The sequence below is a fragment of the Cyprinus carpio genome, chromosome A2 (assembly GCF_018340385.1).
Source record: "Cyprinus carpio isolate SPL01 chromosome A2, ASM1834038v1, whole genome shotgun sequence".
NCBI classification, from domain to species: Eukaryota; Metazoa; Chordata; class Actinopteri; order Cypriniformes; family Cyprinidae; genus Cyprinus; species Cyprinus carpio.
The window spans coordinates 7872604-7899031 of NC_056573.1; the positions used below are offsets into that span (position 1 = coordinate 7872604).

General features: G+C 36.2%; 1 protein-coding gene across 1 annotated transcript in view; it reads right to left on the bottom strand.

Annotated features, from left to right (window-relative positions):
• The window catches only part of mier1b (mesoderm induction early response 1b, transcriptional regulator), a 93746-nt gene that overhangs the window by 18194 nt on the left and 49124 nt on the right, over positions 1 to 26428 (bottom strand). Inside the window, exons 5-11 of the mRNA XM_042714281.1 lie at positions 20462 to 20588; positions 20309 to 20373; positions 20150 to 20222; positions 19547 to 19698; positions 19313 to 19394; positions 16159 to 16253; positions 15762 to 15889 (exon numbers count right to left, since the gene is read on the bottom strand). Coding sequence (XP_042570215.1) covers positions 15762 to 15889; positions 16159 to 16253; positions 19313 to 19394; positions 19547 to 19698; positions 20150 to 20222; positions 20309 to 20373; positions 20462 to 20588 — 722 coding nt within the window. The remainder of the gene's footprint in view (positions 1 to 15761; positions 15890 to 16158; positions 16254 to 19312; positions 19395 to 19546; positions 19699 to 20149; positions 20223 to 20308; positions 20374 to 20461; positions 20589 to 26428) is intronic.

The following is a 26428-nucleotide window of genomic DNA, read 5'->3' on the forward strand; positions in this document are numbered from 1 at the left end:
TGCAGGTTTAATTTACTCGTTTCTTGTTTTAATTAGGCCTATATAATGGGAGCGAAATTATACAGTGCCTCACGTTTTACAAAAATAAAGAAAATAATTTATAAAACACGCAAGCCTAGCACTATGCTACCACTTTTAAAGCTCTGATGCAAAGTAAACCAAATTTTCTTTTTTAATAATATAACACATAATTCATATTATATAAATAATACTGCACACTATTTAAATGTGTCTAATCTAAAATATGGTGTAGAGAAAATATAAGCACAGGCTCATAGGCTTGACATTTATCCTGCTTGAATTCGTTCTAAGAAACGCACATATCTTCATAAGGACTAAACTTTCATCTGTGAATATTAAATATTTTTTCTTTCATTTTCCCCGAGTGCAGTCAAATATAACACATCGGTGAGGCAAAGCTGACGTCTATTTGCGAAAATGTGCTTTGATGCCCTTGTTTGAAAACTTGTGATTAAAGCGCCACTCAGCGGTCAAAAGCTGCAAATGCACTTTGCAGATGCCGCGGCGGCGGTACGAGCGGCGGTAGAACCAACGTGGCCACGTACTGTATTTTACCCTCTGGGATACCGGGGTATCGGTGCTGAACCTGAAACAGTGGACTTAACGTGGGCCTTTCTTCATAGATCTTTAGAAAATAGAAAGGAGGAAGTCAAGTGATGTCATCAGTGTGATTTTTATTTCAAACGGTAACGGTTTTTGTCAAACGGTAACACCAGTGACATAACTTCAGGGGACCACTGTTTTCATTATATATGCTATAATATTTATTCAGCATTTTGTTTTTTATGCCATTTATATAATATATTTGATAGTTATGAATACATTATTGTATTTTAAATGGTAGAAAAAACAGTTTTTGACTGCAAAATAAAGCACTTTCCCTCTGTACATGGCTGTGGGGATGAGCGGTTTTGTGGTGCTTGGAATTTCTTTATAATTAATTAAAAACAAATATAAATATATAAGGTCTAATTTTTCAAATAACATTGTTTTATTTTAAAATATATAAAAAATTGTAACCCTAATGTGTTTTTCAATTGTAATATTTCTTTAAAGGCTAGGGACAGAAAAATTGACATTTCTGTAGAATGACCCCTTTTCTTAGGTGCACCAGCACAAAAGTTAGGTGCACCCAAATTTCCGACCGCATTGCATTTAACAACACAGTTTTACAAGTTCACTTTTTTTTTTAATCAAGGTCCATATAGGCAATATTGACTTGTAGCCTAAATGATTAACTAACAATCTGGTCAACATAATGCTGTTTATTTGAAGCATTTAATAACAAAGGTAACTTACTGAAAAAGTGTTGGTGCTTAAAGTGCTTCACTGAGCTGAAATTTAAACTTAAAACATCTCAAGATAAATGAAATAAAAATAAAATCTAAATTAAGTGTTTTAAGGGCTTCAGACTGAACATCTCATGGCTCAATGTCTTATGGAATATCCTCCATTGCAGTCACATGCCCCTCGGATGGCCAACTCCTGTAGTTTGGCCTTCTTGATCTTTGGCCTTGGCTAAACCAGCTGGCCACACTCTAGCATCAAAATCTTCCAGACTAGGCCACTCTACACTGATTCTTATCAGATCTTCCACTGTGTCTGAATGAAGGGATGCTCTAGTGTCTGATTTGAACAGCTAAACAGTCCCTAAAGAGCTTATTCTACTGTTTCAGCTATTAAAATAGTTCAGTTTTGTATGTAATAGCAAATTGAATAAATTTTGTTTCGTTAATTTAGAAAAAACATTTGGAGCATTTTATGTTTGTTAAATATAAGTTTCAGATTTTTTTAAAGTAACAACCAAGCGGCAGACAGTGAGCCTATGTTTGATCAGTATAGCCTTCTCAAATCATCATGACTTGCCTAAAATCTATAGATATAAAACAGTTCAAGCATATAACAATGTTTAAACGTTAGACCCAGATTAACCGAAACTCAGTGAAAACATGCCTCACAGACATGATAAATATATCTATAGAAAACTTTAAATGACTACTTAACAAAATACATCGAAAACAAAAACTCTTTCATTATAATCATAATCCGTAAGATGCACTTCTCTCTAAAGGCACGTCTAATGAGATGGTGAGTCAGGATCGGCAACTTCATCCTTGTGACACACTCAGAAAACACTAGTTTATTAGTAAATAATTCAAATATCTCCTTACTATTTCCCCCGTCACATTTATGATAATTACTTTTGCCGGTGCTTTGCGGCAAGCGTAAACCTATTGCATTTATTTGAACGGAGAACTGTTCAGCTGCTGCTGCTTCTGCGGGACACGTAACACTATCGACAGTCGTGGTAGCGTGGTCTCGTGTTGTTTCCACCAGCGTGGCAATATTTTTTTCATCACTAAGTGATGGATGTCTAAAATATAAAAGTAAGGAGAAGTCTAAAACAGACGGGAGGCCCGGCCCACGTCTGAACTATGACGTGAAAATTGGCCCAAAGCCCAGCTCGAGGGGTGTAAAAAGTCGGGGGCCGTCGGGCTCGGGCTGAAATGCAGGGCTCTAGTGTCTGTTGTTGAACCACAGGGAGACTTTCAGAGTCGCGGAGACTTTTTTTTCCCCCTCGAATGGCTGGTCGCACCAGTGCGACCTCTGATTTTTTCAGTCGCACCATTGAGAAATTAGGTCGCACACTAGAGCCCTGAGAGAACATTCCCGATCACTAAAGCTTGCAAAAACAAGTGTTATCACTATGTCGTAGACATGCTAGCTTTCCATAGCCAGACAAACTTAGAGTGGTTACAATCATGCGGGTTTAAATTGATTTGATTTTGACACAATATTTACACTGAAGCTCGCAGCAGGTGGCTATGGTAAGGACCATGACATTTCCCAACCAGGCGCCAAGTGCAGCCAATCACAACACACACTGGCCCAGCTAACCAATCACAGCACATTTCGTATTTCAGAAGGCGGGTCTTCATTTGATACAGGAACTATTCAAGCTGGGGAGAAAGGTGTTGTAATACTGTAAAATATGTGAAAAATAATGTGTTTTTCGAGCAACCTAGTATGAGAGCCTTTTCTAATACACCCCCAAAACAAAATCAAGACTTTGTAAAAGAGCATAATAGGACCCCTTTAAATACTGAAGCCTTATTCGCTTAATGCATCGCAATGGCCAATGGAACTCAAGCTTGCGAAAAAGGGGTGTGGGAAAGTGCCCTATATAATGACTTGTTTCCACTGAGCGGTACGGTCCAGTTCAGTACAGTATGATTTGGTATGGGTAACCCTGATCCAGCTTACGTTTCCACTGTCAATAGTACCTAAACTACGCTAAATTTTAAAATAAATATAGAAAAAGATAAACATAAATTTGTGCTCAACCAAAACCATATGACCAGGAATAAATAATAGATTCACGAGACCATGAATGCCTGTTAAATATAGCCTATCTCGTGTTTAATCACTACAGAGACATCAGAGCCAGTGGCAAATGTCAGAAGGACTAGCCTAAAGCTACTCTAAGCAGATACATGAGCACTGAGCGCCCGGTGATTGCCTGGAGCTCAGAAATCGGCACAGCAAATAGGTGCTATCTTTATAAATAAAACACAGATTTTTAAACCACAGAGTTTTAAACAATTACATTCTCACCTGAAAAACTCTAAAAACTACATTTCATGATACAATAACAGTATTATTTAGAAAATTACGTGGGTTTTTGGGCAATGGCGTTTCACAAGTCCCCAAGAACAGACAAGAACGCATATTGAGAAATGGCTATTGTATATGTGAAAATTAGTGCTGGGCATAGATTAATTTTTTTAATCAAGATTAATCTCACTGTTCTTGGAATTAATCTAGATTAATCTAGATTAAAATGGCTCATTTGAATTCTGCCGAATGCATTCAAATTATGTTCAATAAGATGTACTTGTTAGTACTGATAGAGCTGTGCTGCACTCAAACATAGTAGTTTGATGACGACTCTTCCCCTGCGCTACATTGCTTTCCCCGGCATCTACCGCATTAGCTAAGGGATGCTTTGCGTTTAGGTAGTGCTGGGCGGTATACCGGTTTACACCGAAAACCGGTGTATATTTTCGTTACAATATTAATAGTGCTCCTGTAGCTCAAGTGGTAGAGCATTGCGTTAACAAGCGCAAGGTTGGGGGTTTGATTCCCCGGGAACACATGATAGGTAAAAATTGATAGCCTGAATGCACTGTAAGTCGCTTTGGATAAATGCGTCTGCTAAATGCATAAATTTAATTTAATTTAAATTTAATTTAAAATGTAATTTTAATTTAATTTTAATATACCGCCATACCGATGTATTTAATTACTCAACGTTCGGAACATTATGCTGCGCCGCGGCCGTGGCACACTGTTTCAGACGGACCCTTTACAATGTTGCACTTCTAAGCAGCGACAGCGGTAAACACAGTAGTGCTCTGGTGTTACATTATAACGCCTGTTTCACACATACTCCGTCTGCAGTGCGTATGCGTTGCGTATTTTTTTTTTACGCACCCATGTTAACGGATTCCAGCATTCATACTGCACGAGGTTGCCGTCCATCAGTGCGTTCAAGGAGCGGTGCGTCTGCAGCAGTGCAGCGAACGTTTATGAACCGAGTCTATTTTTGCTGTGATGCAGGCACTGAATTGTGAAAGTGCATTGTTGGCGGGAAAAATTAACATGGATTTACATGGAAATGCAGTCATTTCGCAATAAATGTATACTAATTAAAGCTGTTTCACACGCAACACATGGGTTTTTGGCTAGGTTTAAAACAAGAAAAAGTGCACTTTTAGATAAACAAGGAAAACAATATATATATTCACTTTTATGGAGGCAGAAAAACAAAGTCCATTAAGACCCGTGGGATTGCTTGTGATAAAGATTTAAATGCAAAAGGCACGAGACTGTTTCTGTCTGTGGTGTTTTAATTTAAAATATTTTAACAAGAAAAGTAGGCTAATTATTGTGTTTAAATGTTTTGCCGCTTGCTTGAGCAGCTTATTATACAAACCTAGAAGTCAAATGCATGAATAATGCGTTGTTTATATTTATTGAGTTTAAACTAATGTCTATAACTATGAAAGATTGTTACTGTTCTGTGATAAGAGTCACATTTTTTTTTACATGGTTTGAAATATAGAATAATGAACAAATGTTGTGTTTGAGGACTAAACAGCCGCGGATCAGTAGCGGACTGCAAACACGTCCTGTGTGAAAGCACAATGAGTCCGAGCTGCTTCTGCACCACATACGGACACAGACTGCATACGCACTGCAGATGGAGTATGTGTGAAACAGGCGGGAGTCTTGTCAAGGTTTTTTTGGGGAAGCTTGGTAATTTCACAGTAGGCATACACACAGGTTCGAAGACTCGTTCTCGCCCCCTACAGTGCAATTCGTCTAGGTATACAGTCGTGGCCAAAAGTTTTGAGAATTACATAAATATTGGAAATTGGAAAAGTTGCTGCTTAAGTTTTTATAATAGCAATTTGCATATACTCCAGAATGTTATGACGAGTGATCAGATGAATTGCATAGTCCTTCTTTGCCATGAAAATTAACTTAATCCCAAAAAAAACTTTTGTAGGGTCAAAAATTAACAAAGACTTCTGTTTCCCTGTCCCAAACTATCTTGAGTAACAAAAGGGCCATTTGGCATTCCTGAAGACACAGAATTGCTGATATCGATCAAGGCCTGTAGGCCAACATGTTTATACATCGGGGGTCTGCTAATTGTCACACCTTTTGCACAGTGGGTGAAGCTGTAGTCTGCTGATTGGTCAGTTTGAATGTCTCACATTTGGGTTTCAGTCACATGGTCAAGGAAGGGATAAAAGAAGACTGTAAATGTTGCTCTGTCTCTTTCTCTCTGCTGGCTTTTCTTTGCTGGAGCTCTCTTCTCAGGGCTCTGCCCTCTGCCCTCTCTCCCTCTTTTTTCTCCCTCTCTCCATCTTCCCCTCTCTCTTTCTCTCTCAGGTAATATTTTATATACATGTTAGGTACATTTAACTAAATGTTTTACTATCCTTCATCTATTTTGTAACCAATTCAAGTGTAACATAACAAAATACTGTTATTAAACCATTTCAATTATTAATTATGTGCTAACTAATCTTGATTCAATATTAACTTTGAAGTGCTACCTATTGCAATACAATATAGTCACTTAATAGCAACGCTCTCCCACATATTTAGCTATTGTAACTGCTCTTATTTCCGTCCTTGGTATAAGTGGCAGTGGGTGGTAACAGACTAGAAATGTACAGTTTTATACCATCGTGCTGATAACGTTTCTTTAGTCCTTCAGCAATCATACAGCCTGAACCACTGTAGGGAAACCACCCTTACAGATGGTGCCGAAACCCGGGATCCCTTGCAGTGAGTTTTCTGAGATTTACTTTGGTTGGTCATCAGAATGAGGATTTTTTCATAGTTGATCTTATGAATGGATTAAAGCCAGCCTTCTGACTGTGGACTGGGTAAGTATGTTTTTTTATTGTCCATTTTTATGATATAGAAATTAGAAGTTATAAGAAGCTTCAATAGTCCCATTACTGTACAATCCGACAACATTCAGATTATCTCCTCAGGGATGGAAGGGAAAATCTCTAAAGCAAGTGTTATGGAGCAAAAAACTTGAGCCTACCTTGTGCAAACTCAAGAAAGAATATATTGATACTAGATGTTCAGATGATGAAATGTTCAAATGGTGGGACATACTTGGTAAACATCAAAAGAAATCAAAACATGGTGAAATAATTGAGGCTTTAAACTTCATAAGCTGTACTCGGCTACGTGATTTGATGAAACATCTATCTTCAAGTATAGATGCTAATTGTAAAGAACTGCATTCTAAAAATGCAGAAATACAAAAGTCAGAGGCAATGATTCAGAATCTTCACAGCTAGATAAATTACTAGCTGAACAGTTAGCTCTGAGTGAAAAATGTAAAAATCACAAGGGCACCATTGCAGATCTTAAGGCTAAGCTAAATGAACAAGAGTTCATGTCTCCCAAAACACTCAACAGTGATGGGGCTAAAAAGCATGTTCACTTCTTGGAAGAGGTGACTTCCTGTGATAATTCTAGAACTTTTAGTTCAGAGGAAGCATGTGCCACTGCTCAAAAAAAAGTGTGCCGATTTCAGTTCTTAAGGTGATGCAGCACCGTAATAGCGCAGAGTCGTGGACCAGAACGCATGGTGTAAAGAAAGCATTAGAGAGTCATGAAAATCCTCAAACTTCAGGAGAACACAGCAAACAACCCTGTGGCAAAGATAGCAGGTTTTGTAATTCCTGTCACAAAATAGGCCATACAGAGGAAAAATGCTGGTCCCTGGGTAGGGGTAGACCTCCACCTTATTTTCAGAAAGATAGGAAACCACTTTCTAAAGGCAGATATCAATGCTCATTTGCAGGTAAAACTCTTAGTGAGTTGACTGCATTGTTCAGGCAAGGCCTCCAGCTACTGACTTCACTTGCTAGTGGGTTAGCAGCTTAATAGCAGATAGGTTAATATGTAAACATCCAAATGTCAGTTATCCTGTTTGTATTTTCAAATTTGTAATTGCGCTAAACACATTGTGTGCATAAAGCACATTATAGTTGTTTGTATAACTACATGTGTACAAAGACTAGTTGAGTTTATTCTTTAAAAATACATGACTGCTTTACTGTAAGTGTGTGAAACACTTAGGTTTAAGGTTGTAGATGCTATGCATCTAGACCATGTGTCTTGTTTGAAATTGGAATAACTGTAATACTGGAATTGTATAGCAATTTCAAGTTGAATGTGTGTCTATGCTGAGTTTGTTTGTCTCCTGAGTGGTACACTCTGCTATTTTCCATATAGCTGCAGTTAAGCCATGTACAGGAGCCTAGAACTGCCATGGGGCCACAGTGTGATTCACAATTGTCTTAACAATGAAAATGCTTTCCTCACAACAGGATCCAATACCTCTGAACTTTGCATTTCATCATGCCCCTTAACAAAAAACATTGGTATTGAAGCATTTTGAGCCAGATCACACCACATACTCACATTCTCAGGCTGGCTCCCTGTTACTACAGGACTAAATTTGCATCACAATTGTAAAAACTTCCTTGTCTTTGTTTGGAGCATGATTACACGTACACATAGCCACAGCTAAATACAGACACACAGATAACACCATTTGATCTTCACACACAGGATCAAATCTGTCTGATACTGCCTCAAAAATGTATGCAAAAAATTTTTTTTAAGTCTATACATTCAGACTGTATTATAATTGTAGATTTCATCCCATTATCATTTGTTTTGTTTTCTTTGGGTTTACCTAATCACTTAGTTTGTTCCTCAAGTTTGAGATGTAAATTAGTATTTCTCATTCTTCTTCAATTTCTGTTTCTTTGTATGTTGTCCATTTCAGTTGCAACAATGATTGTTTTTGAACATTTTAATTTCTGTATTTGGTCACACTGAATATTTGCTGATACTCTTACTGATGAAGGGGGGTGTTAACAATAATTGCTAATTTTATTATTATGCAGTTATTTTTATGTTTCCAAAAACAGTTTAAGAGCTTTTCAGATCATCTTTTGTTCTCACCTTGACCATCTTTTTAAGTACATCAATTTAAGGGCCTTTTGCCAGAGACAAATTCAATCTGACCACATCAAATGTCTGACCAATGCTAAATGCCATGTTATTTTTGCTGTTTGTTGTGCCATATGTTCTTTTTAAATCACATGATCCCTGCTGCATAAGTTCACATCCCATGTCCTGCTTCAGAAAGAGGAACACTGGGGTTCTACCCCACTTCAGTGCCTGCTCGTTGTGGAGGTGTGAAGTATTTGATGGACGATTTGCATATCTATGAAGGGTGCAACACCATCTGAGGAAGATCTCAGGGCTGAAAGGAGAACAAAGACTGACCAGCTGCAACTGCAACACGTCTGGACCAGAAGTCTGAAGATGACATCTGCACACAACAGAAATCATATTTCTATGGACTGTGTCACCTTTTGCCTCTTTAGGTGTGTTCAACGGTGCCAAGGGGGGAACTGTAGGGTCAAAAATTATCAAAGACTTCTGTTTCCCTGTCCCAAACTATCTTGAGTAACAAAAGGGCCATTTGGCATTCCTGAAGACACAGAATTGCTGATATCGATCAAGGCCTGTAGGCCAACATGTTTATACATCAGGGGTCTGCTAATTGTCACACCTTTTGCACAGTGGGTGAAGCTGTAGTCTGCTGATTGGTCAGTTTGAATGTCTCACATTTGGGTTTCAGTCACATGGTCAAGGAAGGGATAAAAGAAGACTGTAAATGTTGCTCTGTCTCTTTCTCTCTGCTGGCTTTTCTTTGCTGGAGCTCTCTTCCCAGGGCTCTGCCCTCTGCCCTCTGCCCTCTCTCCCTCTTTTTTCTCCCTCTCTCCATCTTCCCCTCTCTCTTTCTCTCTCAGGTAATATTTTATATACATGTTAGGTACATTTAACCCTCTGGAGTCTAAGGGTATTTTTGGGGCCTGGAGAAGTTTTGTCATGCCCTGACATTTGTGCTTTTTTCAGTTTCTTATAAATATCTAAATGGCTAAAGTCTAATCTCACTGTAATCAGCACAAACTGGGCTATAATAATATGTGAGCAGCATGTATGTACATGATTGTGTTTTTGAGAAAAAAAATGTTATGCGTGGTTAGTGAAAAACTAAAAATGTTAAATCACTTGAATAAGGCAATAAAACACATATAGAAAATTGGTTCCCAGGAATTTTGAGAACTGGAGCTTGTAGCCTAGAATTTTTTTTTTTCTAAATGATGTGAAAATCATCTTGTTTACTCACTTACAGAAAACAATATATTGATTTAAATTTTCTAAGACACTTTTGTTGGTAAAAGTCATATGCAAGTAGGCGTCAAACTATCATGAATTCACACCTGAGAAGACAAAGACCTGCATAATGAGCTGCATAATGAGCCATTCAGTCAGCTGTGTCACTGAGAGGGATGAGTTACAAGAAAGAATGTGAGGACAAAATAAATCTATATAATTTTATGTTTGTAGTTTATTTAGAATATATTTAATTATCCCACAACATAATTTAATGTTCACTTGTGAGTGCAGTTAAACAGTTTATTAGGATCAATCAAAGCTGACTTTCAAACGGAATTTTTTGCAACATTACCCCAGTCACACAATCCTTCAGAAATCATTTTAACAATCTTATTTTCTACAAAAAAAAAAAAAACATTTATTGTTATTATTATCATTATTATTATTATTATTATTATTATTATTATTAATGTTGAAAAGAGCTGAGAATATTTTTTTTAGGTTTTTTAGGGGGGATAAATTGAAAGAACAGCAATGATTGTTACATTTGTACAGTTACATTTATTGTTACATTTATATTATTTACATCAAGATTTTGAATGGTATAGTAGTGTATATTGTTATTGAAACTTCATAATATTTCACTTGATTATACATTTAGTCAGGAATTATAGTTTGGAAAAAGTCTTTGGAAAAAGTCTAACTAGTAAAATGTTTACACGTTATGTGAAAACTAGTACAAGTATATAAATAAATAAAAAGAGACTTACTCATGTTTATGATCTCTGCTGAATAAAGTGCTTCATTCTTTTTTCTGATGAAATCCAAATCTCAAATCCTCAACCATATCACATCTTTTTGGGGTGAATTATGTCTTATTCCTCTCACCGCGAAGCAGTAAAACAGTAAAATAAAAAAAAAAACTTGAAGAACAGTCCCACTGCGTTGTCTTCTGTTGTGTGGGCGTATTCAAAAGCAGCGCGCTTCAGTGAAACATTTGAATCTCAATAGCGCGCTCGGCGCGGGGGCGTGGTCGCATTAGAAGATAATGAAGGGAGACGTGAAAAACGGACATCGCGTTGTTTTCATATGGATTACTTTATCACAGAATATTTGTTTTCAGCAGCACTCGTTTAGTTTAAAAGTAGACATGTCAGGCTTTCTATAGATATCTCTCTCATGTCTCTTCGTTGAGTATTCACTGAGTTACAGTTCATTTTAATGACGCATTTGTAACTGAAGATCAGCGCAGACAAAGACTGCAGACAGCACTCCTTGTTTGTTATCTTTATTTTATAAGTGCACAAAGTTTTGTTGTTATTATGTCTGTATACAAAAAAAAGGTAGACCCTTTACAGATTCGATTGATGTATTGCTCTAATCTGTACGATCAAAACTGAAAGTGTAATTTAAGTTCTTTTCGGGGTTATCAGGAAAAAATACCCCAAAACGCGTACACGCGTTAATCGACTTCAGAGGGTTAACTAAATGTTTTACTATCCTTCATCTATTTTGTAACCAATTCAAGTGTAACATAACAAAATACTGTTATTAAACCATTTCAAATATTAATTATGTGCTAACTAATCTTGATTCAATATTAACTTTGAAGTGCTACCTATTGCAATACAATATAGTCACTTAATAGCAACGCTCTCCCACATATTTAGCTATTGTAACTGCGCTTATTTCCGTCCTTGGTATAAGTGGCAGTGGGTGGTAACAGACTAGAAATGTACAGTTTTATACCATCGTGCTGATAACGTTTCTTTAGTCCTTCGGCAATCCTACAGCCTGAACCACTGTAGGGAAACCACCCTTACACTTTCCACTGCATTTCATTGCTGTCATTAAAGGACCTGCTGAGATCATTTCAGTAATCATCTTGTTAACTCAGGTGAGAATGTTGACGAGCAAAAGGCTTGAGATCATTATGTCAGGCTGATTGGGTTAGAATGGCAGACTTGACATGTTAAAAGGAGGGTGATGCTTGAAATCATTGTTCTTCCATTGTTAACCATGGTGACCTGCAAAGAAACGCGTGCAGCCATCATTGCGTTGCAGAAAAATGGCTTCACAGGCAAGGATATTGTGGCTACTAAGATTGCACCTAAATCAACAATTTATAGGTTCATCAAGAACTTCAAGGAAAGAGGTTCAATTCTTGTAAAGAAGGCTTCAGGGCGTCCAAGAAAGTCCAGCAAGCGCCAGGATCGTCTCCTAAAGAGGATTCAGCTGTGGGATAGGAGTGCCACCAGTGCAGAGCTTGCTCAGGAATGGCAGCAGGCAGGTGTGAGCGCATCTGCACGCACAGTGAGGCGAAGACTTTTGGAAGATGGCCTGGTGTCAAGAAGGGCAGCAAAGAAGCCACTTCTCTCCAAAAAAAACATCAGGGACAGATTGATCTTCTGCAGAAAGTATAGTGAATGGACTGCTGAGGACTGGGGCAAACTCATATTCTCCGATGAAGTCCCTTTCCGATTGTTTGGGGAATCTGGAAAAAGGCTTGTCCGGAGAAGAAAAGGTGAGCGCTACCATCAGTCCTGTGTCATGCCAACAGTAAAGCATCCTGACACCATTCATGTGTGGGGTTGCTTCTCATCCAAGGGAGTGGGCTCACTCACAATTCTGCCCAAAAACACAGCCATGAATAAAGAATGGTACCAAAACACCCTCCAACAGCAACTTCTTCCAACAACCCAACAACAGTTTGGTAAAGAACAATGCATTTTCCAGCACGATGGAGCACCGTGCCATAAGGCAGAAGTGATAACTAAGTGGCTCGGGGACCAGAATGTTGAAATTTTGGGTCCATGGCCTGGAAACTCCCCAGATCTTAATCCCATTGAGAACTTGTAGTCAATCCTCAAGAGGCGGGTGGACAAACAAAAACCCACTAATTCTGACAAACTCCAAGAAGTTATTATGAAAGAATGGGTTGCTATCAGTCAGGATTTGGCCCAGAAGTTGATTGAGAGCACGCCCAGTCGAATTGCAGAGGTCCTGAAAAAGAAGGGCCAACACTGCAAATACTGACTCTTTGCATAAATGTCATGTAATTGTCGATAAAAGCCTTTGAAACGTATGAAGTGCTTGTAATTATATTTCAGTACATCACAGAAACAACTGAAACAAAGATCTAAAAGCAGTTTAGCAGCAAACTTTTTGAAAACTAATATTTATGTAATTCTAAAAACTTTTGGCCACGACTGTACATCCGCGCTAAACTATCACGGTGAAAGTCATCATAGCTTGCGTAGTATAGACCCAGCTCCCAACCCAACTTTGAGAATAGATTAATGGCGATATTTTTTTTTATCACCCGATAAGAGTCTTACGTTAACGCAGTACGTTAACAGCGATAACGGCCCACCACTAGTGAAAATATAAAATTATAAAATACATGGTTATAATTTTTTGTGTTCGCGCACTCTGATGTAGATAAGCCCAACACTCATGGACAGCAAAGCGGAATGAGTGAAGGACGCTTTATTACCTTCATGCAAAAATGTGATTCTAGTCAACCAATCAACATTCTGCAGTGAGTTTAGCTCCACCCTTTTGTTACCCTTTGCTGTGCTAGGTACCCCAATGGAAGGGTACCAAAAAGAGGTACGGTACGGTTTGCTATTTTGGTACCATTCACAACTTCTGACAGTAGAAATGGAAATAATTGTGTACTGTACTTTGCCGAACCGTACCACTCAGTGGAAACAAGCCAAAAGTGGCGCCAAGTGGCATTTCATCAGAATCTTTCTCCAACATTTTTATGCTTAGGTCTTTGCAGTTGATTCATTGCCAAAGAGGATTTTGGGGTACTGTTTGAATGGATTAAAGATATCATTTAGGTTACCCTATCAGCGTTGGGACCCATCAGGACTCAAACTTTGCGTCTTCTGCCTGCCCACACATTAGGACGTGGAGTGCCGTTTACCTTCTATATATGCCACTGCCACCACACGTTGCCTTCATTGATATGCACCGGCTGTGCTGCTGTCTTTCATACAGATGTGTTGTTCATGCTGAGAGCTATTAATGCCGGCGCTACCGCCATGCACTGAGCTGGGATGGCTGGGAAGTCCCGCCCCCTTTTCTGGGCTGTGGGCTTCCACTAGTTCCGCTAGGGTATGACTTCATAAAGACAACAGCACCAGCAGAGCTGCCGCTCACTCACTCTATATTGCGGCAGCCTGATTGTTCCCATAATGCACATTGGTCCCTTCTATGTACCAGTTCTTGCAGTGATTACAGTGGCAGTGCACCTGTATGATTTGTCTTGCTGCTATTATCCTGTGGGTTACAGTCATTATGCTTGAAATCTACCCCCACCTTTAATATGGGCTATTGCTACTGTTGGCTGTGTTACAATTCTAGTACCCTGCTGTCCTGTTTTAAATAGCACCAGGTTTGTTTCTTGTTGATGCATTTGTTATGTGATCTAGCATGGCTAGGTTACGATAGTAATGAGTGATGATTTAACCAGAGTTTTCTATTTGGGTTTCAGCAGCCGCTAACCACTGAACATTGCGTTCTTACTGCACTTGCCCCATTCTACTAATTGGCTGAAGTGTTATAACGTGTCATCGGATAGTGTACAGCAAGCTTCAGGTTTTTCATATTGGACAACATGGCAGCCGCGGCGTTCATAATCGTGCGGTTCCCGTTCTTGGCACCGGTGATGCTGCTGCATAGCCAACTTACACACAGTTCCCCAGGCCATTGTTCCGGTAAGCTCCACAACTGCATGTCTAGCTCCGGTTAGAAGCTGTTGTTTGGAATGTTCTGCTTATGTGTACTTGTGTACAGTGGCTGATTGCTGTTGAATGTCGCTACGTTTATTTGATGTCTCCGCTTATGCTGAGCACCCCTTGCAGTAACACAGTGCAAAGTTATATGTTCCCCAAAGTGATCAGCTTACGCTGTACACAACATTGAGAGACCCTCTCTAAAGGGAATGTATCCAGTTACTGACAAAACTTTGATTCCCTGAGAATCAAATCAAAATTCTCTTAGGCTGTATTTACACTTGCACAAAAATCAGATTTTTTGGTCACATCTGACACAGATCGAAAATTGTTGCACACATGTAAATACAAAAATCAGCATGAGCTGAGCCACTTCCAAATGTAATTTAAATTAGATACATATTCAATATCTGGACTCCCAATGCGAGGGTGACACGTTTGCCCATAAAGATTGTGTTTTAATGCTGGTGTGCTGCTTGTACTCGCATTTTATTGATATGGAAACTTTTATAGGTAAGAAATTGTACATTCAGGAGCTGGTTTCCAACCCCTGCCTCGTGAATTTTATAAATACAACAGCTAAAACCTACATTATATTTCTAAGCAATAAGGTGATAACTTAGCAGTTTTTGTAATTAAACAAACAAGCTTCACTAGTTCGAAAGCTTCACACACGCTCGCTCGTGCTCTCTCTCTCTCTCTTCTTAATTCATTAAAATAAATATCATCTTGGCGCTACTTATGTCATTCGACCTCTAACAAGCTGTAGATAAAATAGCCTAACAAATGAAAATTACTGTTATTTCATTTATATGAAATGCCGCTCAGCACCGTTTATATAGGGTGCTTTCCTGTCCCCTTTTCAAGTGCCATTGGACAATGCAATGCAAGACTACAGTTGTTCAGGAGAAAGGTGTTTCCCCAAAGCGATCTTAACAAAAGAAATGTGATCATTGTTCATGAACATTTAAGTAGGCTAGATATATGCATCACAAAAGTGGATGACCAAAATGCTATTTAGTAATAATTTTACAAATGCAAACCACAATAACGGCTCCAGTTACTGACATAACCTCGGGTCCCTGAGAAGGGAACTATCTAGCCTACTAAAATGTTCATAAACAATGATCACACTTCTTTTGTTACTTTGTTAAGACTTTGTTAATTGCAAAATGTGTTAGCACAGATACTTACGTTACTCCTGGGTGAAGGTTGTATTTTCTTTTTCCAAGCTTAGTTTGTTGCGCAAAGAAATCATACCGCTCTGACTTTTTCCACATGTAATAAAAAGCCACACAATCTCCGACAGACCTTGTTCTGACCTGAAATTGAATAAGGAAATGACAATAATAGGAAAAAACTAAATAACGTTTGAAATGCCACATCAAGTAGCCCATATTCTTATCTAACAGAGAAAACTGCTAGGCACATTATTGAACCCCACAGCTTTCTTTATTTTTCTAGTGATTACATTTGTAAATGTTAAAATGTCAATACAAGAAGGGGCAGATATGGATTGACATTCATTTTAAGACTTTTTGCAAATGAAGTGATCTACCTAAGGTGATGAATGCCATAAAATGAACACTACCTTGTTGGCCTGGATAAAATGAAAGTCTTTTCCGTAAGCCTTTAAACCTTGTTCAAAATTCCTACATTCTTCCTCTGTCCAGACAGATAGTTCCTCTGTATAAAAAAAATAAATAATAAAATAGGACTGTCAATGGATTAAACCACTTAATTGCGATTTTTTTAAGGACCGCTCACTGGCCACTTTATTAGGTACACCTTGCTAGTACTGGGTTGGACCCCCTTTTGCCTTCATAACTGTCTTAATTCTTCGTGGCATAGATTCAACATGGTGTTGGAAACATTCCTCAGAGATTTTGGTCCATATTGACATGATAGCATCATGCAGTTGCTGCAGATTTGTCAGCTGCACATCCATGATGTGAATCTCCCTTTCCACCACATCCCAACACTGCTCTATTGGATTGAGATCTGGTGACTGTGGAGGCCATTTGAGTAAAGTGAACTTATTGTCATGTTTAAGAAACCAGTCTGAGATGATTTGAGCTTTGTGACATGTTACATTATCCTGCTGGAAGTAGCAATCAGAAGATGGGTACACTGTAGTCATAAAGGGATGGACATGGTCAGCAACAATAATCAGGTAGGCTGTGGCGTTTAAACAATGCTCAATTGGTACTAAGGGGCCCAAAGTGTGCCAAGAAAATTACCCCCCCCCACCATTACACCACCACCACAACCACCAGCCTGAACCGTTGAGACAAGGCAGGATGGATCCATGCTTTCATGCTCTTTATGGCAAATTCTGACCCTACCATCTGAATGTCGCAGCAGAAATCGAGACTCGTCAGACCAGGCAATGTTTTTCCAATCTTCTATTGTCCAATTTTGGTGAGCCTGTGTGAATTGTAGCTTCCGTTTCCTGTTCTTAGCTGACAGGAGCAACACCCGGTGTGGTCTTCTGCTGCTGTAGCCCATCTGCTTCAGGGTTTGATGGTATTCTGCATAACTTGGTTGTAATGAGTGGTTATTTGAGTTACTGTTGCCTTTCTATCATCTCTAACCAGTATGCCCATTCTCCTCTGACCTCTGACATCAACAAGGCATTTTCATCCACACAACTGCCGCTCACTGGATATTTTCTCTTTTTCGGACCATTCTCTGTAAACCCTAGAAATGGTTGTGCATGAAAATCCCAGTAGATCAGCAGTTTTTGAAATACTCAGACCAGCCCTTCTGGCACCAACAACCATTCCACGTTCAAAGTCACTTAAATCCCCTTTCTGATGCTCGGTTTGAACTTCAGCAAGTTGTCTTCACCACATCTAGATGCCTAAATGCATTGAGTTGCTGCCATGTGATTGGCTGATTAGCAAATTGTGTTACCAAGCAATTGAACAGGTGTACCTAATATAGTGGCCGGTAAGTGTGTGTATATTTTATATATATATATATATATATATATATATAGATATATATATATATATATATATATATATATATATATATATATATTATATATATATATATATTATACACACATACACACACACACACACACACAGCAATTTATGTGTGGATTTCAGCATTATCTCTGAAGGTTAATTTTTCTCAAACACACAAAGTGTTTGTGGTATATGAATAAATAACATATTACATAAATCAAATGTCATGAATGTACATGTCATAAATTTGACAAATTATAATTGATACTCATACTGATAATACTGATCATGACTGTTGTCATTTGAGACATTTCTGAATTATTGCACTTCACCTATAAGCACAAACAAAGAATGTCAACTCTTATGGTTATTTGATCTTATATAGTTTCCGGATTTATTATCATATAAATGAACATACTGTCAACTTAATGAAAACTGCTAAAACAGTGAAATTCCTTATATTAATTCCCAAATTATACTTATGTTTTGCTATTAAAACAACAAGAAAGACTTTGTCGAACAGAGTTTGTGTAGGTGCACTTATTCAGCAAACACATCCATGTTTAGATTTATTAAAGTTTGCCACTGAGAAAGACTGATAGCAGATTTGCAGAGCAAACAGTGCAAACATCAGTGTGAAGGATCACAGACTAGTGGATCACTAAACTCCAACTTGTCAATGTTTTTAGCTCATCAGCACTTTTTTCTGCATTGTTCAAAGAACACATGGTTGCCAGGTTGTGAATATAAAGTAAAACACAGGGAAAAAAATATGTCCTTTTAAACCCTTTGGAAACCCCAACCAAGAAAACATTTTTTAAACTATAAGCTTTTTATACTAAAGGCATAGTTATTGTTTTATGATGTCAGTGTCATTTCATCTTATCTTAAGCCGGGTGCACACCGTACGATTTTGTTCACGATTTGACAAAAAAAAAACAAAAAATTTATTTTTTGACAAAAAGACAAATTTTGGAAATCCTAAAAGATTCCTCTGATCCTAGACTAAAATCTGAAGTCTTTGGACGTTAGTCTGACATGTTCACCGACAGCCGATTAATGACCGTTGCGATCAAATTTTACCTCTAACGAAATTCTGGCAGTGTCAGAAGATTTGGCGCACAGTCTTGCAGTGTGACTTCTCCTACGTCGAACATCTAATTGTCTTCATTTTTCAAGACAAGCCATGATCAAAATTAACGCTGGAGTTTTCGTTGTTATTGTGCGTGTTCACTGGAGCGGAGCAGGGCGAGCGCTATTAATTCACTTATATCGAAGTTGAGCTTCATGCTCTGAAGCTTAACTTTCATAGGAATGAACTGAAAATGTCGCTCTGCTCCATGTGAGCGGACACACACCGTTTAGCCACCATTTCATTCCTGTGTGTAATGCAGCTCACCTTCATCGAACGTGTCATGGATTGATTTTTCTTGCGCAGGTCCGTTTTTAATTTGTCTTGACTGTCGTACAGTCTGACATTAATGACAGCTGAGATCCTACAGTGTGACATGTGCATCATGTTCATACAGTTTGACAAGCAACAACCGTAAAGGAATATTAAAAATCGCACAGTGTGCGCCTGGCTTTAGTCATGAAAAAAAGGGAAAAAAAAGGTTGTCAACAAATATTTTTTGTTAAAATAAACACTACACTGAAAGTGCAGAAGCACTGTCAGTCTGTTGTATGTAGTATGTGAATGTTTTCTACTGCCTCAAACTTTATGATGAAATACAAAGAAAAATGCCATTTAACCAACTTTGTAAGGCTCACCTCGGGCTGCTTTAACGTTAAATCTTAATCTTCGCAAAGCTTCAGCAGTATCGAAATTACATTTCACCAACTCATATAATGCCTGAGGGGAGTAAACAATTTGTATTGTGTATTAAGTCACAGTTCAGCATTTGATTACAAATAAAATTATTTAACTATTATTATTATTATTATTATTATTATTATTATTATTATTATTATTATTATTAAATCTTATATGCAGTTGTTTAGTACCTGCTCATTGTCTTTGATGTGGGATCCTTCTGGAATAGCATCTACTCCAGTCTCCTCTCCCGTCCGTCGACATGCTTCTGTCAGAAACTCAACCACAGTGTTTTCAGTAAGAATTTCAGGATTCCACAGCAGCTGGTCATCATTTTCATACACTGTGAATGATGGAGTCACAGATTCAAAGCATATTACAAGAGTATAACATATTTATGCCTCCAAAAATGAAAACCATTTCCATAAGTGAAATCAAAGACATGAAGTGCTTATAATTACAGTCATGTAATTAAAAAAACTTATAATAATTGAAGAGTTATAAAAATTACATCATACTATGACTGATGAAGTTCTCATTTCATTAGTGCCAGCAAAAACTTTCCGGTTTAAATATTTATAGTCAGTGTGTCCAAAAGGATTCAACGATTGGTCCCAACTGTTTTTGTAACCCAATGTAATACTACAAAAAAAAAAAAAAAAATTCCTTATGCACGTTTGCAAAACATACAACGGCACTTGTCAAATGAACAAAAAGAAACAAAAACATTTATTTTCCTGTGCAGTATAATTCTACCAAACTGATATGTATTGATCAACATAAGTCAAATCTACCTTTCTCTTTGTCTTTGTATTTGCACAGTCCAGATGGTGTTTCAGCCTGATACATGGAGCCAACCATAATTTCCTGTTAAGAACATACACGTGTCAAACATTTAATGGGATATTACAGACAAAAATCATGAAGAAAACTATACTGATGAAAACATTTACTTTTTTCCAGTCTTCAGAGGGAATATAGTCATCATCCACCTCTGACTCTTCATCTACTTCATTATCTAAAAATTAATAGTCAAAACAGTGGGGGTGAGAAATATTGAATAAAATGCAGTGAGCAGTAACAAGTGGAGCTTTTCTATCTCTTACTCTGAAAGTAGCCATGGTTCTGTGAACGTATGAGTTCAGCTGTTTTAGAGGCTGTCACTGCACAGATTCGACTGTCAGTGGAGTAGCTCTCATTTTCCATCCCTGTGGATACCTTTGCTTCATCCTCCTGAAAAAAATAAATAAAATTTAAACGCAGATCTAACCACTTAACTGTCACTGTCCCATCAGCAGGACGCCTAAGTATACTTCACTATGTTACATTTAAATAAAAATATAACCATAACAAACTATGTATATTGTTGGAACTGTCTAAGACTCCTAAATATATATTTTACCACTGTTTTTTTGTTACAAATTATGCAGGAACAGTAATAGAATATAGCAGCAATTACGGGGTTAAGCACTACAGAAGCAAGCATCAGACCAACTGCAGAAATGAGTAATTGAAGCCATTTTAGGATGATTTCAGTCAAAACGGCTGAAAAATCATAAATACAACCTCTAGTAATATGATTTATTGGCTTATCACGTTTGACTAATAGGTGGCGCTATTATCAAATTGATGTGGTGTTTTCTGTGTGAGTTGACAATTGCACACACAAATGTTGGTGTCAATATGCCAAAGCATTGCAGAGATACAGCCTCAAGTGTCATTTTGGCATCATTCCTCAAATTCGTTGCTGTGGTATGTGAAAACGGTTTTGTCTATCAACACAAAATCCATAACTTTTTGTCAGCATGGGCTGAAGATGATATGATTCGATTTTGTTGAAAATCGGACCAGTGGTCTAGGAGGAGTTCAAAAAGTAGGTTTTTAAAGAAAATCTAAATGGCAGACAGCAAGTTTGGCAACATTGGTATCACTGTTCTCAGCATGACCCAAGGAATCTATTAACCTATTATCTACCAGTCTCATTACAATAGTCAAAATTCACAGAAAGCAATTAGCATTTATTTGAAATCTCATTATAACTTTTGACCACAAGGTGGCACTATCTTAAAACTTCTTGAATACTTTCAGGTCATGGTCTTGATGGTACATACAAAGTTTCGTAATGGTACACCAATGCATTCGTAAAATATAGCATTTTATATCATAATACTCTATTGTAATCAATGGCAATTTCATGTTTTGTTCAATTACAGTAGGTAGACAACCAGAACAGTCAATACAAAATCATCCTTAAAACCAACTCACCAGCTTGCTAAAAAAACTCGACAAACCAAAGGCAGGTGGCGCAAAGGGACAGATTGCAAATGAATGTAATTGTAAAATGAGATAAAAGGAGGAAGTAAAACAACAATAACATTATGATATAACATTGAAACATCTTTAAAAACCATTAAAACATTTACAGTGAGTTAATTTCAAAACGTAGGATAGTCTTAGGCTACAGTCTACTCATCAAAAAAAAAAAAAAAAAAAAGACCTTTACTCAAAGGATCTTATGCATGCTATTATTATTAAACAGTCATTAAATAGAAGGCCTATATATATATATATATATATATATATATATATATATATATATATACATACACACAGTACAGGTCAAAAGTTTGGAAACATTACTATTTGTAATGTTTATGAAAGAAGTTGTTTCTGCTCATCAAGCCTGCATTTATTTGATCAAAAATACAGAAAAAAATTTAATATTGTGATATATTATTACAATTTAAAATAATTGTTTTTAAATTTATTATACTTTAAATTATCATTTATTTCTGTCATGCAAAGCTGAATTTTTTAGGATAGGATCATTATCACATGATCCTTTAGAAATCATTCTAATATGATGATTCATTATCAAAGTTGGAAACAGTTCTGCTGCTTAATATTTTTTCAGAACATGTGATACTTTTTTAGGATACTTTGATGAATAAAAAGTAAAAAAAAAAAAAAAAAAAAAAAAAAAAGAAGCTATGTTTTTAAAATATAAATATTTTGTAATAATATACACTACTGGTCAGTAATTTGGGGTAAGTAATTTTTTTTTTTTTCTTTTTTTTAAATAAAATAAATACTTTTATTCAGCAAGGATGTGTTAAATTGATAAAAAGTGATAGTAAAGAAAATATATTATTAGAATATATATTATTAGAATTTTTATTTTGAATAAATGCAGTTCTTTTTAACCTTTTATTCATCAAATATATTAGACAGCAGAACTGTTTCCAACACTTATAATAAATCAGAATATTAGAATGATTTCTAAATGATCATGTGATAGACTGGATGTTACATGTGACACTGAAGGCTGGAGTAATGATGCTGAAAATTCAGCTTTGCATCACAGAATAAATTATTTTTTTTTAAGTATATTCAAATAGAAAACTATTATTTTAAGTTGTAATAATATTTCACAATATTACTGTTTTTTTCTGTATTTTTGATCAAATAAATGCAGGCTTGATGAGCAGAAGAGACTTTCAAAAACTTTCAAAAACATTAAAAATAGTAATGTTTCCAAAGCGGATGAAGCAAAAACAATGTCATCTGTTAATACACACACACACACACACACACACATATATACATACACACACACACATATATATATACATACACACACACACACACACATATATATATATACACACACACATATATATATATACACATACACATATATATACACACACACATATATATATATATATATATATATATATATATATATATATATATATATATGGATAAAAAGCTAAATATTTTCATTTTGGTTCATTCTTGGTTTAAACAAATCTTCAGGTTCCATATGCAGAGCGAAAAGAAAACGGTCCAGCATTTAGCAATAATTATTATTAACTGTTATTATTCTTGATTTTTCAAACTGCTAACACTTTGCATTTATGAATTATGCCTTTACTGTTTGACCAAAAATTGAGTATTTTCTGTTTCAGCTATTTGATCGCGCTGAAGCCTCACGCGCACATATTCATTGGAAACAGTCATTCACCGTGTCATCCGGTGCGAGCAGCGGTCCACTTTGGCATATAGCTAATTATGATTTTTTTTTTTTCTTCGATACTGAAACACGCGTGAACTACAAAGCCTATTTTTCCTCATGAATAATAGTTAAGCTTCAAATGGGCAACATCACGAATATGGAAACATTTGGATTTCTCCCAAATGAGAGAGCCCAACCTTACCTTATTTTTCACTTTAAATTATTATTAATTTTTTTTGTTTGTTTATAGCTTAGCCTATATTATTATATACTGCAATTATATTTATCCATTAGACATATATTTTTAATTATTATGCTGCTCTGATACATTTGTTAAATTTAAAGGATTTGTTGTAAAGTGAAGGGAACTAAAAATATCCTGTTGGCACATTATAACATTATTAGGCCACCCGTTATTATTTCTGAATGTAATAAAATGCAACTTATACATGACTTATATATATTTTTTTCCTCTCACAAACTTAATTTATTTTTTGGCGTGTTTAAAAAAAAAAAAAAAAAAAAAAAAAAAACGAAAATAGGAGATTAATCGGTTAAAATTTGTTACTGTGGATTAACAGTAATTATAATTATTATATACTTAGGAACAGAGTCTGGGCCTAATCTAGGCTATCCAGGTTTTTTTTTTTACATTGCATCTGAAAATGACTTTGTGCAGCACATTCACTTCATGCGCTCTGGTTCAGATCCGCCTCCCGCGTTGCTCAGCTGTGGATGATTTAAAAATGTTTGATATAAAGCTTGCTGTCCCATTTTATACAGAAATTGTTCATTTAAAAAAAAATCGAATTATATGGTTAGTTCTAATTATATTGTTAACACAAGTTCATTTAGGCTATTTAACATGCACTGTGACAATTTACCCGTTTTAACTTATAAACTCCATGAGATTTTAAAATCAGTTTAATAGTATTGAAGTTCAAGTTAAAAAAAAAAAAAAAGGTTTTAATTGCTTGAATTATTTCTATGAATTAATAATATGTTATTCATGTTTATTCTTGTAGAAAATAAGTGTTTATTCTTTAAGAAAATAAGGGAAAAAATAAGGGACGATCCAAATATTTGTCTCATTTGTTTTGCTTCACCTATTTATGTAGGCTACAATTATTCTAAAAAATAAAATAAAAAAAATAAATAATAATAATAATAATAATAATAATAATAATAATGTCATTAAAAAATGCCATTGGCCAGAGTAATTTGACCATTATAGAATTGTGACTTTAAAGGTTAGTGATTTAGGAGGTGAAAATACTGTGAAATTACAAATGGCATGGGATTTTAAAGCATAACAACTGAAGGTCTATGAAATGTTACCCAATAAAGCATTTTTTTAACAATGGAACTTTTTAACTAAAATATTATTTCCACCATACAGCCTGTGGATAAATAAAATGCATACTTTTCAATGAAAGAACACTGAGAGTGTAGGTTGCTTCTGGTGTTTGGATTTGTACTTCAATATAACTTCAATATAATACGTCTTCCTTCAGGCAGACTGAATGTTTTCCTGCCTTGCTAAATGTTGGGTCAGTTTGCGTGAGTCCCGCGCGCTGTGAAGCAGGAGCAGCTGATGGAGGATTCCGCTTGGTCTTAAAGCCTTCCGCAAATGCTACGTTCACAAATAACAATGATTTTTGTAAAATAATGATTAATTACCAATTGATAATTTGTTATTATTATGGTCTTGTGAAAAAAATAATATGGGCTGCGAGAAAATAATGAATAAAAAGAGTACGGCTGCTGTGAGTGCAGGCATGTTTCAACCCAGTAACATGACAACACACCATTCCTCACAGCCCAAAAACAGACTGAATACAGTTCAGCTGGAGGGGGTTGGGGGGTAGTTTTGTATAGTTTGTGGGGGTTGATATAAATGTGTGAATCTCTTGGTCTTTCATATGCACAGTGTCTAATGAGGGTTTTGGTTTTGGTTGACGAAAGGTTTTGATCCACTTCAAATGTTGACTGCTGTATATCGCAATATAGTTTATTAGTTATTATAACTTAATTTCAGAGGAAGTTGCCTTAACTCAAAAAAAAAAAAAAAAAAGATGCAAACTGTTGCGTTAATTTTATTTTGTTCCGTCTTAACAATATTTTTTAGACTATGAAATAAAAATTATCACAGAATGTAGCCTATTCATAACCAATATATTGAACCATCTCTTTATGTTTTTCTAAATCCCAAACAGACTCCAGAAATCAGTAAAGTATCCGTCTATGAACATGTTTTATAGGTTATTTTAGATTTGGGAAATACACATGCGTTACAGACGTGACAAAAAATATTTTGGAGTTTTCAGAGACATAATTTTTTTTGCTGGTGGTATTTTATTTTTTTGTAGCCTATTTACAATGCACAAACCAGAAGCAACAATATCTGCAGAGAAGGGTTGGCCATTCTCAAAACATAAAATATCAATTTTATTTAAATTTTCATTTTTGTGTTTCAGAGGAAAAATCATTGTTAAGGTATCTCTCCATTATGTACCGTTTTGAAAGCAGAATTTATGCAAACGCGTATAAAATGCTTTAAAAACTTTAACAGAGATGTCTAGAGGGGATTTAATAGGTCTGCCTCCACATAAGATTTTTCTAGTTACTAGTCGTTCATTTGTCATTATTCAACTAATCACAGGTTTATATTAAATTAACATCTATAATCCATAATGAGCCTTAATATATTCCGCGCTCAAGAACATGCATTAAGTTTGCCACAAAGCACAGGCAGAAGTAGCCTAATAATTATGAAAAAGGAGACATTTTAATTATTTATTAATAAACAAATGTTTTCTTGTTGGCTGCAAGATGAAATTCACAGTGCTGACTCTCTCCACACGGACGTGCCTTTAAAGAGAAATACAACCTTCACAGATTACATAATGCTTTCGTTCTGAATTGATTCATTTAAAAGTAGACATTTCAAGCTTTCTGTAGATATATTTCTCATGTATGCGAGACACCACAATTTTAAGTTAATTCATTATCAGGAAAAAATTCAAGTGATCGAGATGGCGCCTCCCTGTTATGA